The sequence below is a fragment of the Urocitellus parryii genome, chromosome 10 (genome assembly GCF_045843805.1).
Source record: "Urocitellus parryii isolate mUroPar1 chromosome 10, mUroPar1.hap1, whole genome shotgun sequence".
NCBI classification, from domain to species: domain Eukaryota; kingdom Metazoa; phylum Chordata; class Mammalia; order Rodentia; family Sciuridae; genus Urocitellus; species Urocitellus parryii.
The window spans coordinates 24,545,538-24,563,108 of record NC_135540.1 but is presented as its reverse complement, the minus strand read 5'-3'; the positions used below and the strand labels follow the sequence as shown (position 1 = coordinate 24,563,108).

General features: G+C 34.9%; 1 protein-coding gene across 4 annotated transcripts in view; it reads left to right on the top strand.

Annotated features, from left to right (window-relative positions):
- Lrba (LPS responsive beige-like anchor protein) overlaps positions 1–17,571 on the top strand; it is a 683,057-nt gene that overhangs the window by 637,035 nt on the left and 28,451 nt on the right. For all 4 annotated transcript variants that reach the window (XR_013344428.1, XM_026384651.2, XM_077803581.1 and 1 more), the window contains exons 51-53: positions 3,498–3,560; positions 8,788–8,943; positions 16,148–16,315. Coding sequence is in view for 3 of the 4 variants with exons in the window: in XM_026384651.2 (XP_026240436.2) it covers positions 3,498–3,560; positions 8,788–8,943; positions 16,148–16,315 (387 nt within the window). In the remaining variant the exon portion in view is untranslated. The remainder of the gene's footprint in view (positions 1–3,497; positions 3,561–8,787; positions 8,944–16,147; positions 16,316–17,571) is intronic.

Genomic DNA, 17,571 nt, shown 5'->3' with positions numbered 1-17,571 from the left:
ATTATAGGCTTTTCCCCCAAGCCATTGTTATAGGTAGGAAGTTCTAAAAGAATATATTTTAATGGTCTGTTAATTTGTCATTAAATCTATAAAGTGTGCATAAAGCACTACAAATTAGAATACCTGAAATTGGCTGCCCAAGTATAAATTCTTGAGCAAAGTCCTCATTCAAATTAATAGAAGAGATTTTAGAATGGAATAAAAGACATTCCAAACATAAACTTGGTATACTGACCTGGTTCAATAAAGCACTGGTCACAAAGAATCTCTGGGTGGTATTAGAATTGATTAAATATAGTCATTTTCCTGGACACTGGAAGTGAAACAATGGAAACAATTGATTAGAGAATAGATTTTAGAAAAAATGGAGATGGTCAAAACTGAAGCTGACATTTAGTCTCTCTAATTGGGTCTGCTTCAGTTGAACTCTTAGAGAAGTATATGCAAGTGACATACTTGTGTATGGACATTATGATTTGTTTAAGAAATGTACTTTTGGGGCTCTCTGATTTCTATCCGTAGATGGGTATGTGCTATCACATGTACCAAGGATCTACCTACTCTGTGTGCAGTTGCCCTTAAGAGTTTTGCAAATGTTTTACCACCAGGGCCACCACAAATAATGCTTATCCTGGGTGGCTATTTCTGGCATCCTGGGAATTTCAGTTTAAAGAGAATTATAGAATATGGGAGGATATTCTATAATTCTCTTTAAACTGAAATTCTAGTCTAAAAATAGACTCAACTACTGAAGAGTCCTGCTATACCACCCCACCTCAGTCTCTGGAAGAGCTGGCTCAAGGGGCTCCTAAGTCTCCAGTTGATACCCAGGTTGTAATGCTACGCTCTAAGCATGGACAACTAAGCTCCTGGCATTCCCCTTTTGAGGAAGGAGAATGTTCTTGATTAAAAAGCTTGCTTCCCTTAGTACTTGGTGGCCAGGTGTTCTCTTCTCCATGTCCAATTTTTTGAAAAGTATGTAAAGTGAATTAGAGTTCCCTTTGCTGGAGTCTCACTTATGGGGCATCTGACAATTCTCAGCCTCAGATCACCTTTCTGTAAGGTAAGAGCCTGGGGGAATGCAGAGTTCTACAGATTCTTTGCCTGTACTTCTCCTCAGTGAGTCCTCATTGTCTGTGCCTGTGTCATTAGTGCTTTTCACTTCCACCTTTACATGCATGCTGCCTTTGTAGTGTGACTAGCAACTCTTCATATAGATAAACACAAAGATGATAATGTGGGGCTTCACCACAGAGTTACCTTTCTAGGATGAGATCTCCAGTTCTGGATTATATCTACACCTAAAAATATTAAATATCTATTCTGTTAATCTGTGCCTCATTTCAGGTATGTTTGTATGCATCCAATATTTCATTTTATCTTTACCTGTTAGAATCCCTTAATTAAAACCAACATTAGAATTCGCTCTTTCTCTTCATTAAATATCAAATTCATGTTACTCTAACTTTTAAAAAATTTTAGATTCAGTCTTTTCTAAGGATCTGTGATTTTCATAATTCATTCACAAAACAGCTAGCTCTGTCAGTTCTTTGAGTACTATCTATGTCCTGATTTAGAAAAGGCACAATCCTGACTAGGCTGTAGCTCATCAATACAGCATGTGCCTCAAACAGGCCCTGGATTCGATCCCTAGCACCTCAAAAGAGAAAAAAAATCTTTATCTTCCTCTCTCATTCAAAGGACTTGGTAGACCTCCTCCAAAATAAATAACAACAGCTAATGTTTATAAAGCATTTTCTAGTTTCTAAGGATCATTTTAATGATTTTATGTGTACTTAAGCCCTCCAACAAGTTGAGGATATAGGTTCTGTTTTTAGTCAAACCATATCAAATTGCTGTTTTTATAGGTCAAAATGGTCAGGTTGGCAATTTTATATTATCCAACTAAACCCAGATTAGGGAACTGAAGCACAGAGGCTACATAACTTACCCAAGGTCACATAATGGTCAGTTGCAAATTACTGGTCAGATGGTCAGTGGTAAGATTACTTTCATAAGCCCTTTTCACTGACAGTGGTTTTAATGTTCCTATGAGCTTAGATTCTGAGAAGTAGAGAAAAGTTCTCAAGGCATTAGTGCAGATTGACACTGGTATTACTCTTGGGCAGACCAGAGGCTCTGGGGCTTTTTCCTTGATCAGGCAGCCTGTGATTTCTTTATCAGCAGAGCCAGTAATCAGCAAAGGCAAATACCTTCAATAAAAAAGAGTGAGTCGTTGCGGCTTCAGCTTCTTATACACACTAAACTATAAACTTTAATGCCAATATTGTACTTACTTAGGTATTTATCAGTATTAATGGCCTTCCAGACATCCTTGAAAAGTTGGCATGTATTAACTAGGGAAAATAAAACAGTAAGTTTTAAAATAATCGAATGAACTCATTGAAATATATCTGATTATTATTTTCATCCCCTCAAAGACAGGAAGATCTCCTAAAATCTTATAGTATTGAGCAGAGCTCTAATATCAACCAAGTGGTAATGTAAATCCTTGTGAGTCTATAAAAGGCAGATATTAACCAGGGTGAATGCGTGAGTCATTTGGGGAAAATAGTTTGGAAAAGGGCCCAGAATTTAACTATCAGAACTGTGAAGCTGAAAAGATCATCTCTCCCAAACTCTTCCTTTTAGGGCATATGATGCGCCTGGCCTGCATACCCATCCAGTGGCTTCCTCTCTGCCCAAGTCCTCCTACCTTCCACAAGGAGATGGCTTGCAAAACCTCTTTTCAGTTAAAAAAAGAAGCGTGCCTGAATCTTTAAAGTCATTTTGAGAATGGAACAAAACTATTCTTAGTATAGATTGATTTTTCTAACTCATTTGCTTCTCAGAGTATTTTTAAATTGAAACCATGGAAATATTAAATATTAATAAAACTTTTTTTAAAAACCCTCAATCCAATCTTTAAGAAAATATTTCAGCCAAATGCATTTAACTAAAACATTTATCTGCGGATAGGTTTCTTTATTTTTATTCAAACTTTCAATTGATTGCTTTTAAGTGATGGATGAAACATTAAATGTTCCCTGACTTAGAGCTTTCCCTTTCTCCATCATAAACTGACGTTTTTGTGGATCCTTTGTGCTGCAGCATTCAAAACTGCCTTTTTAAGAAGTAACGAAAAAATAGTATTTGCTACAGTCAGCAGATGGTTGTCACATTTTGTTTTCAGCACGCTTTACCACTTAATTTTGTTTTGTTGCAGCATCAGAGGTTGCCAGTCAAGCATCTGCTATAGCTTATGGCCCAGGACTGGAGCCACTGCTGATGGCACATGTTCAGAACAGCACTAATCTAAAATAAATGTTTAATAAGCTAGCCATAAAAGCACCTGGATTTTTAGTCTTTAAATTTCACAAAACTGCAAGAGTTGGAGGTTGGAAACAATTCTACGTAAGATTTGACTTGTGCGTTTTATGTAGTTTACTATATGAAAAATAATGCTTTTTTTTTCCCTAATCTTTTGTGAATTCCAGCTCATCAAGGTGCTGTACAAGACCAGCCATACCAGCTGCCAGTGGAAATCGATCCTCTCATAGGTCTGTCACTTCCTTCTCTCTTTGCGATTCATTAAGCTCTGTATGGTGGCCCTGAAGTGTAGATTACAGTTGTTTTTCACTTGCTGGTTGCTGGGAATGGAATTTTCCTGATAAACCATTTGCATGCAAATTGGAATGCAATGAGCTGTGGCTATGCTGGTATTTCATCAACTCCCCCTCGTTGGTTTGCCTAATTTGAACAGGCCTAGGACGCGTGTCACTGAAAATTAATATGGATGCTGTAATAATGTGTGATTGAGAATGCGCATGAAGTACTGTCAGGATAATATTGGATCTTTTCATCACTCAGACTTGTTGATGAGCAGGAGCGAGGCACGTTATGATGAATTGGCGCACCGGTAATGTGATGGAGCTCCTTTGCTAGGGAAATTTTCATAATAACAGTGGGGTTCTTAGCAGCACTGTGTTGTGAAAAATAAAACTGTAGTGCCAGGGTTTCATCATTAAAAGAGATCAATCCTTTCTTCCTAGACCCTCCGTTCAGTCTGGGGATTAATGTGCAATTGCAGAGCGGTTTCAAAGTTGAAATATATTACCCAGCCAATGGTAGCGTTAAGATATTTGTATTCATTTTCCTAGGGTCCTGCAGCCCAATAAATTGCCATTGGAGGGATAAAACAGGGAGAAGATCAGAAAGAGCCATTGGGATAAACTGTGCTTCTGCAGCACATGACTTAGAATATGTAATTGCTGCTATGTCTTTTGAGTAGGTTAGTTGGAATTTTCATCGCCATATGGGAGCCTTTCAAATGTGGCATCATCAAAAATGTTCAGCCTTGAAGATGCTGTTCAGTAACTTTTAGAATAAAAAGCCCAGTTGCCTCCCTCTGGGGTAGGCTACCAGCATTGATGTTTGGCTCATAATTTTGTCAGATTTCTCTGGTACAAATAAATTTGGTAGAGTTTAACATTTTTAAAGAAAGTGTATGAATTAATAGATTTATTTTTTTCAAATCCAAGATGTCCCCTATGCATACATTACCTTTTTTTTGTCTTTAAAAGCTTTATCTCAATAGAGAGCTAAATGGCTACCATTTGCAGGTAGACTATCAGGATGGACAAAAATAACCTAAAGCTCAAAACCAATTTATTTACCATTTTCTAAAATATAAGCAGAAATCTAAAAAGTATCTATATGAAGGATAAGTACTACTGTTTTCTAAATTGCATTTTGCTTTGAATACATTTTTTTAAAAAATTAAAATCTTACTTGTATAGCTTTAGGAGTGAGGAAAATAGTAAAGCCCATTCTCTAAGTCATAGAAAGCCTTATTTCTGATTTATAGGCTCATTGTTTGCTTTAAAATGTGCCAATAAATATCTTTAGTGTAAAGCCTAATTAAATCCACAATTGTAACCTTTATAACAAGGATGGGTAAGCTTTTTTAATAAAGGGCCGGATAGTAAATATTTTAGGCTTGTGAGCCATGAGGTTTCAGAACAACTACCTAACTCTGACATGATAGCACAAAGCCACCATAGACAATACTTAAATAAATGAACATGGTTGTTTTCTAATAAAACTATATATATATATATATATATATATATATATATATATATATATATATATATATATAAATAGGCATGGGCCTGATCCATCCTGTGGACTATCGCTTGCCCTCTGTGCTCTAGATCTCCAGTCATTAGACTGTGCCTCTGTTCCTAAAATAATTATTTAAAACCATGTTATCTTCTCAAAAATTTTAAGGTTGACTTCTAAAAGTTTCATCCCAAGTTGAAATACTCAGAATTTCTGGCATAGATAAAAAAAAATTTAATGTATCCAATGGAATCCCTAAGTATCAGAATGAATTGATACTCAACAATTTCTATTTTTATTATTATTATTTTTTATTTTTGGTACCAGGAATTGAACTCAGGGGTACTTAACCACTGAGCCACATCTCCAGCCCTTTTTGTGTTTTGTTTTGAGACAGGGCTTCTTTGCTAAGTTGCTGAGGCTGGCTTTGAACTTGTGATCCTCCTGCCTCAGCCTCCTGATCTGCTGGGATTACAGGTGTGCACTACTGCATCTAGAAACAATTTCTATTTTTTAAAAATGCATATAAAAGCCCTTAATAATTAGAAATTTTACTTCATTCCTGTTTCATCTTCAATTTATGTTTTTATCCTACTTCCCACACATAATTTTATCTTACCTTTTTAAAATTACACTTTTCAGGAATAAAAATATACAGAAAATTAAACACAGGTATATAAATTTAAATTTTAAAATTTTCTATGACCAGAAGGCTCACCTTTCTACAAAATTAATCTACATTGAGTGATCATTATAAGTATTAATACTTATGTTAGCATTATAATAAGACATTTATTAAATGTAAAAATAACACAGACATTTATTGGAAACCAGTTTTTATTGAAATAGTTGGAGCTTTCCCCCAATTAGTTTGGGTATTCCTAGATGGACCTACTATCTGTCAACAGGTCTATCCTACTATTTTGTTTTTAAGGATGGGAATGATAGCCAGGCAAGGTGATGCACGCCAATATCACAGCACTTGGGAAGCTGAGGCAGGAGGATCAGTTGAGTCCAAGAGTCCAAAACCAACCTGGATATTGAGACCTCATCTCCAAAATAAAGAAAGATATGGAAGCTCTAAGGAATGTTACTCACATAAAAAATAGATGAGAAAGGAAGGAGTTTTAACTGTGTCAGACATCTTTGAACTCCTTTGTATGTGGCAAAATTTATATAGCGATCTAATAATAAGTTATCTTTGTGGTCTAATAATAAGTTATCTTTCATTGTAACAATCTATTATTGAAGCTTATTTTTAATGATGTATTAATTAACAGTGTGATTAGATCCTCATTTTATTTTATTGAAAACCACCTTAACTACACAGAATATATTATCTAAGCATTCACTTTTTGATATCACATCACTATTTGAATTATCCCTGTATTAAGCTCCCAAGAGATGTTTATACCCTGGGGTAAAGCATCCTAGTAAGACTCTACATGGAAGGGAAATATGTCATTATTTTATCCAGTGTTAGAAGAGCATGAGGAAAGGGAGACGAGAAAGGAAAACTCACAGGAGAGTTCTCAGGCAAATCAATTTTAGGCAAGAGAATATGAAAGTTGAAGAACTAGAGATTGATTCCCCTAAAAACATCTGTGCCTGTTTATCCCCTGGGAAGTCTCATACCCCTAGGGGTATGCATGCCTGAGTTTGAAGACTGCTTATTTAGACAAATATACTCAATTTTCATTGAATAAAAGTACTTTACTGAATCTCAAGAAGTTTACTATTGAAAACAATAAGATTATGTAAAAGCTGCTGTGAAATATACTAGATAGATAGATAGATAGATAGATAGATAGATAGATAGATAGATAGATAGATGGCTTTGTGAAGTTAAATTATAAGCACTTGCTTAGGAAATAGTTCATCTTAAGGCTGAAGGGGCATCAGCCTTTGTCCATGGGTACTTTGTGGTCCCTGAGTACAAAATTATGCATATGTCCAGATCTGTTGAAGAGGTTTTCCCAGAGGCCACTACCCAAAAGTGACCAATGGAAGTTTATATCATAGAAGCAGAAGTCATATAAACACTGCCCAAAATAAGCATTTTCATAGTTCCCATGTGGAATGAAATACTTGCACAAATACTTGCAGTAACCAGTTTAGAAAGTACTACATATATTGTTTTTGATTTCTAGGTTTGGGGGAATTTAAAATAAAAATGTATCACACACCTTCACTGCAGTAGGATACTGTTTCTTTCTACTACATTACCATATCCGTAAAAGCTTTTTCATCTGCTAGCAACTTCCCTTTGTGTGGAAGAATGGGGAGAAATGATCCCCAACTAGAATTCTGCCTGTTTTCTACTGCTACTACTTTCTAGTCCATTAATTCACCCGAAGTATAAGAAACCTACATTACCAAACAGTTATCTCCTGACCTAAAATGGCCACACTGTGCCCACAGACTTTGGTAGAGTTCTGCAGGACTTCGCATGTACATGTGTATTATGTGGTGTATACCATCATGGCAGGGACGATTCGATCCTCAGTGTCCCCAGTGGTTCCCAGCACAGCACAGGAGGGTGTTTGGAACACTTTTTTCCTTGTTTCCGAGCCTTCTATTAAAACATCCACATAAACTTAGTTATTATACACAATGAATATAAATATCTTTCTATTTTCATATTTATTAATAATGTGTAACCTTTTTTCCTCAAAAATTGAAAACTGGTAAAAAGAGCTTACTAGTTAGATGCATAAATTAGTATTGTCCATTCTGAATTTCTGGTATAATAGAGTTTCTTTCACAGTTCGAGAACCATTATTTGCATTGGAAATTAAAAGCTAAATTAGATCCCCGGAAGCAAAGCCAAAAATGCATCTCAGTGAAAATTCCTTCTCTGATAATGGCATACTTGATAGTATCCTCCAAGAGGATTATTACTTTTCCTGGTGCTTGGTGTCACTCTGTGTCTGCCCTCATGCCTTGTGACAAACCGCATCTCAGGTGCTCTGAAGCACTTGGAACACACTGCCAGACTGTCTTGTTTTATTGCTTCAATAAGGAGTAAGAAAGTGGCAGTGTGCTGTGCTTTGGCTTTTTCAATTACAAGAATCTTTAATAAATAGTCATTTTAGCCTTTCCTCACATGCAAGCACAGCTGTAAACAGGGGAAATGGGAGTTCCCATCTAGTCAAATTAAAGACCCGTTAAAGCCAAAGTAGTACAAGATGCTACAATATTTCAAGTATATGACATTTAAATCCTAATATCTCTTCCTTGTGACAAAATGTTAAAGGTAATAGATTGTCACAACATGAATCCATTCTCATGACAATAGATGTAATGAGATTGTCAGAAACACAAACCTAACTGTGATGCAGTCTGGAGGTTGTAATCTAGTTTGGTCCTGCCCAAGAGCTAGAAAGCATGTACTGCGAACTGTACACTATTTTTAAATTGTATGTTATTATTTCTTTCCTCTAAGCAAAAATTTTTTACCAAGATCTTGAACTTAACCACCCACATTTTTCTAGCAATTGTGTTTTCCTATTGGGTTTTTAAAATATTATTAATTTAAAGTTAAAGGTCAAGTATTCTTATTTAAAAAATTGTCCCCTTTCCTCCTCACCCCTAACTCCCAGTATGACAATCTTTACCCATGTGTGCTTAGTAGGTTTTTTCTTCCTTCCTCCATTCTCACAGCCAGCAATACAGGAATGCACAGGAGGCAAATCACTGACCTTTTAGACCAAAGTATTCAAGTCCACTCCCAGTGCTTTGTCATCACTTCAGACAACCGCTATATTCTCGTCTGTGGCTTCTGGGATAAGAGTTTCCGAGTCTACTCTACAGACACAGGTAATTTTTATTTTCCTCCATTAGTGAGCTAAAGTTTGTAACTATTGGCATTGAGAGGCTTAGAATGCTTTCCTTATCTTCTTCCTTCCAAAAACTATATAACTCTGAAATTTGTAAAATAAGAATGAGAGGACACTGTTTTCCCCTTTCAAAAAATAATCTGCTGCTGGGAATGGTGGTGCATTTTGTAATCCCAGTGCCTCCGGAGGCTGAGGCAGGAGGATCACAAGTTCAAAGCCAGCCTCTCCAATTTAGTGAGGCCCTCCACAACTTGATGAGCCCCTGTCTCAAGAAACAAAACAAAAAAGACTGGGGATGTGGCTCAGTGGTAAAGCCTCGGTTAAATCCCCACTACCAAAAAAGAAAAAAAAATATATTATTTAATATTATTTATATAAATATTTATTTTATTATTATAATAATCTGCCAACTAATCTGCCACATTGTCCACTATTGAGTAAACTACAACCTGTTTTTAAGTAGCAGTCTTTTATAGTAGGTTTATCTACCAGGCACCGTTTTGAAGGCAAAACCCCCTATGAAAATACCATACACATGTGTATGTGCATGAACTTATGACATAGTGTATCTTTCTGCTTTTGTGTTATTTAAAAGATTTTCTTTTCCTCACTGGAAAGACTCATTAAGTATCTCTCTTGGGAGTAGATATCTTGCCTCCACCCAATTCTGCATAGAATGTTGCCAAAAGCTGCACCAACATGAAGAAAAGTAGCAGACTACTGATTTTATGTGTGACAGGAACTCTTGTTAAAATATAGTTTAAGTCTGTATATGCATTTGCATGTATCTCCCTAGGGAACAAACAAGCTCTCCTCTGTGTTATTACAGGAGATACAACCCAAGAAATGTTTATAAATGTTTGCATATAGGAAAAGCATTTAGATATTTCATGGAGTTTAGAAACAGAGGATAAAACAAACACATAATAAATATGTAATCAAATACTTTAAATAATTAAAATTATATATCAGTTCATTAGACTAATTAATATTTATTATGGAAGTGTTTTTTTGTTTTGTTTTGTTTGGTTTGGTGCCGGTAATTGAACCTAGGTCCTCATACGTGCTTAGAAAGTACTCAACCACTGAGCTATGCTCTGAACCCCTGGAAGTAGATATTTTAACTAAAACAAGAATCTACATATGTCTTAGTGAAATATTATTACAGAATGGAAATATCTATTTAATTGAGATTTCTAGTTAATTAAATGCTTTAAGGTAAATAATCTTTCAGTCTTATTAGTAATATATAAAGTATGAGTTTATGCTCCTATATTACCAAGTATAGTATATTGAAAAATGAAGTATTTATTACTCAAGGAGTTTAATTGTTTTTTTTCCCTTCATTCTTTTATAGTATTGTAAATAGCTAAGAGAAAGTAGGGAAATGATAATTGACCATGAACCTTTCATTGAGGTAACTCCATAAATTGTTTTTAGGCATGATTTTTGCTTTATGGAATTGGTGATCTAGTTTTTTTTTATATGGCTTATATCTTTGTTCTGGGGGTCTTGAATAAAGCATGCTCATTCAGGCTTTTACTAGATGTTTTAAGTCTTTGTGGTGGAACACTATTGAACCTGAAATTTCACTAACTTTCTCAAAAAATACAATGGGAACTGACTGGTAAGTTTTCCTAAAATGTAGGAAATTATAATGAATTTTTATAATGAATTTGCTCTGCTTTGAAATCAAATTCAAATTTTAGCCTTTTTATTCTATGGTATTGACAGCCTTAGCATTACTTGATCTCGAATTGTGCTCGGTTTTTTACACAAATTAACTTTCAGGTTAAACCTGCTATATCTTCTCACTAGATTCTTATAAATATTCTTTTAAGTAGTATATTGGTTGTTCACACATTAGAAAGACTTATTTTTAAATTTAGGTGGTATGATTTGTTCCTTTTGGTTTATACTTATTAGTTTCGACAGTACATACAGTTAAGTAACCACATCACAATCAAGGTACAGAGCAACTCCACTGCCCTCCAGAATTTCCTTTGTGCTGCGCAACTTCTTCCCACACCCTCAGCCTCCTGCAAACACTGCCCGTTCCTCGTCTCCTCTTGCCTTTTCCAAAATTTCATATAAGCGATTTTGACATTTAAGTTTTTTTAATTTGTTGATGTTCCCTATTTTTTAAAAATATATTTTTAGTTGTAGATAGACACAATATCTTTATTCTTTTTTTCTGTGGTGCTGAGGCTCAAACCCATTGTGCAAGGCAAGCAGTCTACCACTGAGCCACAACCCCAGCCCCAGATGTTCTCTATTTTTTAAAGGCATTGAATGTTAATATTATAAACCAAAAGTAGCTTCACTTTCATAATACTAATAATCAAGCTAATTCCTATATTCACAGTTTTTTAGAATTTATAAAAATTCTTTTACATACATGATATTGTTTTCAACTCACAATAATCCTGTGGAGTAGACAGATGTCCTTATCTTTATTTTTCAGATGATTGAAGTGAGGTTTAAAGAGGTTAAGTAACATGTTGAAATTTATGTAGGTAATGCTGATGGAACTGGGCCTTGTAATTTAGTTCTTCTGCCTTCAAATATAGCATTCTTTGTGATTGTACCCTCTTGTCTCATACAGGTGTCACCAATCATTGGTTAGTTTGGAAAACATTATAATTTGTAACACTAAGTTCTTGGTACATCTGCCATGTTACATAAAATTTAATAAACTAGATATCAGTTGTTTTCCTTCTCCCAAAAACCTAATGTACTTTTAAAAAATTATGTGTGAATAAAGCATTCTCACAAGGAGTAGCCTTACTTTAAACTTCATTTCCATAAGTTGTGAATAAAAATATTTATTTATACTTGCCAGAGACTTGAAGGGAAAAAAATATGTCAAATGATAATCCAAGTATCTTTCTCAATGTCTATATGCAAACTTGGATGGTAGATTTTAAAATAATCTCAGTTAAGGTATATGCATTTGTTTTTAACAACAAAAAGAATATTAAACATTTTTTCTATGTTTGTCAGAGAAGCATGGGAAAAACTGTATGATCAGTAATATATAATGGCAAAGCTATCACAAGTGTTGAATTCAATTATATTTTAGCACACAAGCCAAAAAAAAAAAAAATTCCTTCTCTTATTAGATTTGGTGGGGGGAGGAGGGAGGAGAAACACGGTTGTAACAGGAAATTCTTTAAACATAAATCATGTTTTCGGGGCACAACCAGAACAGCAGAGGCAACAATAAAACCTTCCCCCGGCAGTTGGAATTATTTTCAGGCCACATTTTAGATTCAGTGGTGCAGAGTCCTGAGCTGGAATTTTTTTATTTGTAGCGCAGCTGTCAAATAAAACATTAACTAGAAAATTTGTTCTGTCAAAAAAGGGATATTCTAGTGCTTGTGGTAATATTTGATATTAGTGTGTGGAGAGGTGGACTAGTATTAAAGGAAACAAAAAATAAAGGTTGAGGAACACTTATGAGATTATCAGAAAATAATTTACCAAAAAGAGCAGCAGGTATTTATATGTTGTGATTTATTTAGGAGGAGTGAGCCTCAACCTCATAGCAACAGCAGAAATTGCCACAGAAGCCTGCCAGAGCAGGGAAAAGTAAACCTAAAAAAAATAATGTTTTCCAGGGTTGGGTCTGAAGTATAAATTGTAGAGAGTAAAGTTAATTTTTATTAAAATATGAAACCCTTTCCAATTAACTGTGTAAATGTCCCATCTTATGGAGAGCTTCCCCGACACCCAAATTGTGTTCTACCTTGTTACTTTCTCTGATCTTCTTCTTTTCTTGTATAATTCTTGTCACTATTTGTAGTTACATGTTTGTCTCTTTGGTGTCCCTGGACACCACCATGCCATAGTTGGTGCTCTGAGAGCAGGACTGTATCTGATCACCACCATGTCCACTTAAACAAGCCTGGCGCTTGCACTCTGCAGGTGCTCAGTCAACAGTTTTCAAATGAAAAATTATATTGATAACTATATAGGCAAAAATTAAGACATCAGGGAATTTTAGTTGCAGAAGAATGCACAGTGACTGAGTATATGCTTTCCAAGGGCTCTGACATTGGAAGAATGGCCATGGACTTAACTAATGGGAATTAACACGTGAATCTTAGAACATTCTGCCTCTATTTAATGCAGCCTTATTTCCTTGCTAAATTTTTCCACCCTGTGCCCACAGGTGTTGGGAAGTAAGGTAGCAAGTAAACGGCTGCTCTTTGGGAACCTCCTGGTGCCCCCTCCGCACCCCCTACCACAGGTTCCTACTTAGTTCTAGTTCTTTCTCTCATGCTCCTTGCTGAGTTTCACATCCAAAATAAGTCTAAATACTGGGGTGACTTAAATAGGAAATAACCTATTTAAGTCACCCCAGTATTTACACACTCACACTTAGCAATAGGCTAAATACAAGTCACTTACATACTCACTGATCAACACATACACACAATATGGAGTGTCCAGTTTTCTTCAGTGATTAAAACACACTAATTTAACTTTCAGTTTTCTAATTATTAGTAAGAGTACATTCAGCCAGGTGTGGTGATGCACCAGTGGCTCAGAGGCTGAGGCAGGAGGACTGCAGATTCCAGACCAGTCTCAGCAACATAGGGTGGTCCTGTCTCAAAATAAAATATATATATATATATATATAAAGGTCTGGGGATGTGACTTAGTGGTTAAGCATCCCTGGGTTCAATCTCCAGTACAGAAGAAAAAAGTACATTCAGCTACCTGACTTCTCACTTCTCTTATCTCATGTAAGGCCTGCCTGTAATCTCATGGTACCCATTCACTACTAGACCTCTTCATTTTAAAATGAAGTAAAAATTATTATGTTTTTCATACTTAATTTTGTATTTTGGTGTTTTTTATTCTGGAAAGTCTTGAATTCTTATCATAATTTTAAAAATCGATATAACCTAATTTTGTAAGTGAAAATTTTGTTGGTGTTCATTTAAAAGGCTGAAGACTGGCTGGGGTTGTTGCTCAGTGGTAGAGCGCTTGCCTAGCATGTGTGAGGCCCTGGGTTGAATCCTCAGCACCACATAAAAATAAATAAATACAACAAAGGTATTGTGTCCAACTATAACTAAAAAATAAATATTAAAAAAATAAAGTGGGCTGGGGATGTGGCTCAAGCGGTAGCGCGCTCGCCTGGCATGCGTGCGGCCCAGGTTCCATCCTCAGCACCACATACAAACAAAGATGTTGTGTCCGCCAAAAACTAAAAAAAAAATAAATAAATATTAAAAATCTCTCTCTCTCTCTCTCTCTCTCTCTCTCTCTCTCTCTCTCTCTCTCTCTCTCTCTCTTTCTCTCTCTTTAAAAAAAAAAAATAAAGTAAAGGTATTGTGTCCACCTACAACTTTTTGAACATTTACCAGTTAACACCTGCCTTGACTGAAGTCTTTGCTTCTACTGAATCATGGGAGGAAAAGAATGTACTTTTTGTTTTGCTTTTGAGATTGAAATAAATTTGATATTAAAGTTACTAGTACTATGCTATGTGCAAGACTACCACTCATGAGTGAAAACATGTATTCAGCATTCCACCTGATGTGGATAATATATCTTTCAGCATTTTATTTTTAAATTTTTAAAATAAACCTTAGGTTTATTTTATTCCTTTGGTAGTGAGGATTGTAATGTAAATGTGTAATGTCCCCATCTTATGGAGAGCTTCCCCAACACCCAAATTATGTTCTACTTTGTTACTTTCACTGTTCTTCTTTTCTTGTATAATTCTTGTCACTATTTGTAGTTACATATTTGTCTGTTTGGTGTCCTTGGTCACCACCATGCCATAGTTGGTGCTGAACCTAAGGGTTCTTCACCATTGAATTACCTTCTCAGTCCCTTTTATTTTGAGATAGGGTCTCACCAAGTTGCATAGGTCTCACTAAGTTGCTGAAGCTGGCCTGGAACCTGTGATCCTCCTGCCTCAGTCTCCTAAATTGCTGGGATTACAGACATGCACCACCAAACCTTGGGTTTATTAGAATCAAGAACTTAAATTTTTTAATGCAAATGCTTTCTTAGTTACATTCATTATTAGCTTGAAAAGTTAAAAACACTTAGATGCCAGTATTTCTGAATAGTTTATTATGTATTCCAATTGAAACACACAAGCTTTTTAGGCACATTTTTTTTCTTCAATTTAGTAGTCTTTTTCTTGACTATTTGAATTATATTTTTATGACTCTACTGAGACTTTTTAAAAAATCTATGCCTAATAGATTCTTTGAGATTTATTTGTAGATTCTGTAGACATTTCAAAGGAATGTTGGTAGAACTAACTTTGGGAATGGTGCAGAGGAGCTGCGACAGATACTTAATTCTGTGGATGAGTTCTTATGAATTTTAACACAATCTCTGGCTGAACAAAAGTTCTAAAGGGCAAGGGCTTTAGTGTTTTTTCCTGACATCTTTACTTGGACATCTCTTCCTGTGTTTGAAGCCCTGTGGGTATAGTAAGTTGACTGGGTTCCTCTCCACTGTACCCAGCCATCACCATTAAACTGCCTAATCTTGATTTCATCATCACCCCCAAAGGAATTTTCATCATTCAGACAATTAAAACAAAGAAAGAATGACTTAGCTCAAATTGCAATCACAATAAATTAGTCTTTTCATAAAAAATTACATTGGATGGACTCATGTAACCCCAGTTTAAAAAAGCAGAAGCTCTCTCCAAAGTGACTTAAAAGAAGAAGAAATATATTAAATCTTCACTAATTCAGAGACTGGTTTATATTAGTGAAATCTGAATTACAGAGTACTTTTACAGAAAGGCAACCAAGCTTTGTTTTATTTTCAATCATGTAGGATTACTCAAGAAAATGTTAAAAATGGTTCCAATAAGGGTGCTCCTGAGCCTGCTTTAATAAGCAAACACGATCCATTTGTTACTTACAGTAGCCATTTGTAAAGGATATGGTCTCTTGGTCCTCAAGAATCATTTGTTGAAATAGGTTTAACATATGCCTTTCAAAAGTGTTACCACTGTTTAATTAATTTTTTGTTATTGTTTATATTTAAGGAAAAATTCAGAGTTGTTGTTATAAATTCTGAGTTTTCAGAATCTGAGTTAAAATGGCATCTCAAGTTGTTATCTGCTCACTAGAAACTTATTTTTTTAAATAGCAATTTAGTAAATAGTAAATTTAAAAGAAAATTGTTTTCTATTTCAGGAAAATTGATCCAAGTGGTGTTTGGCCATTGGGATGTCGTCACTTGCCTCACTCGTTCTGAGTCATATATTGGGGGAAATTGCTACATTCTCTCAGGGTCACGTGATGCTACGCTTCTGCTGTGGTACTGGAATGGAAAAAGCAGTGGAATTGGAGATAACCCAGGTGGTAAGTACAACTTACATTTTAAGTGAACTTTTACATGTGACGTAGAAATAACATATTGCAGTATAAGTTACCTTATGGTGAGAGTAAAACTGAATAATCAAGTATTTTTAATTTCTTAGTTATAATTTAAGAAATATCTAAATGGACTGGTCATTAAAACATTTTGTGGCCATGATAATTAAAATTGATGCATGAAATCCTACTTTTCTGTTATGTTATTCTTACAATCCAAAACTGCTAGCTCTTCATTGGAAATGGCTGTCACCAAATAAAATAGAGGTGTTTTATTCATGAACAAAAAGATATAACATAAAAGAACAATCACATATTATCTTGTTTATTGAATTCATATTTTAAAAGAGCAAAATAAAAATTATAATTTCATGGAAATCGACCAGTCTTTATAAAATTATGCTTTCATTTACATATTAAAAGATAAAATAGGTCATAAAAGGCCAATATGGAATATTCAAATTGGCTCTTGGTTTTTCAGATGGGAAATGAAAATGTTCACCAACAGCCTTAAACATCTTTATGAAACTGTGCTGAAGGCAGTAAAACAAAAAATGTGTAACCATTTAAAATTGTAATTCACAGAAGGCAAAAAAGGAAGCAGCAACCATTAAAGCCAATCGCACACAGCTGCAGAAAAGAAATGGCTTCAGAAAACACATTAAGAAGTAGGAAAAAACAACTAAAGGGACCACCTGAAAAATGAGAATTTAATTAAAATGATTATGACAATAGTGAAGAATTCCTGCAAGAATAGCTTTAGATTTTTTATTTCATAAGGTAGAGCATTTGAACTGCTCTTAAATATTTACAGTTTCTTAATATAAAGTAAGTCACAATGTATTTGGCTAAGGAAGGATCATGTTGTCCCTGATTACCTAAATACTGTGGTATTTACTTCTGTTACTTAGCCTTAAATTATGAAACACTGTGAATATGTTTAATCGCATTGTATTTTGGATCAACTCCTCAGAGTTGTGCTTAAATGGATAATATTTGTGTGAAAGCAAAAGCTTTGTTCAAAAAATTTAGTCAAAGGCTAGTATGACTTTAAAAGGAATATATGCAAATTATTTTTCGAAGTTGCTTCTTATTATGTATGGACTGGTAAGTAAACACAGATTTTACTCAGTTAACTTTTAATATGTATTTCTTATTTTAATGAAAGTATGAATAACTCTCTACATAAATAGAATATGAAAAATCAGTGGTTATAATACTGTGGATAACTCAGTCTTTGTGAT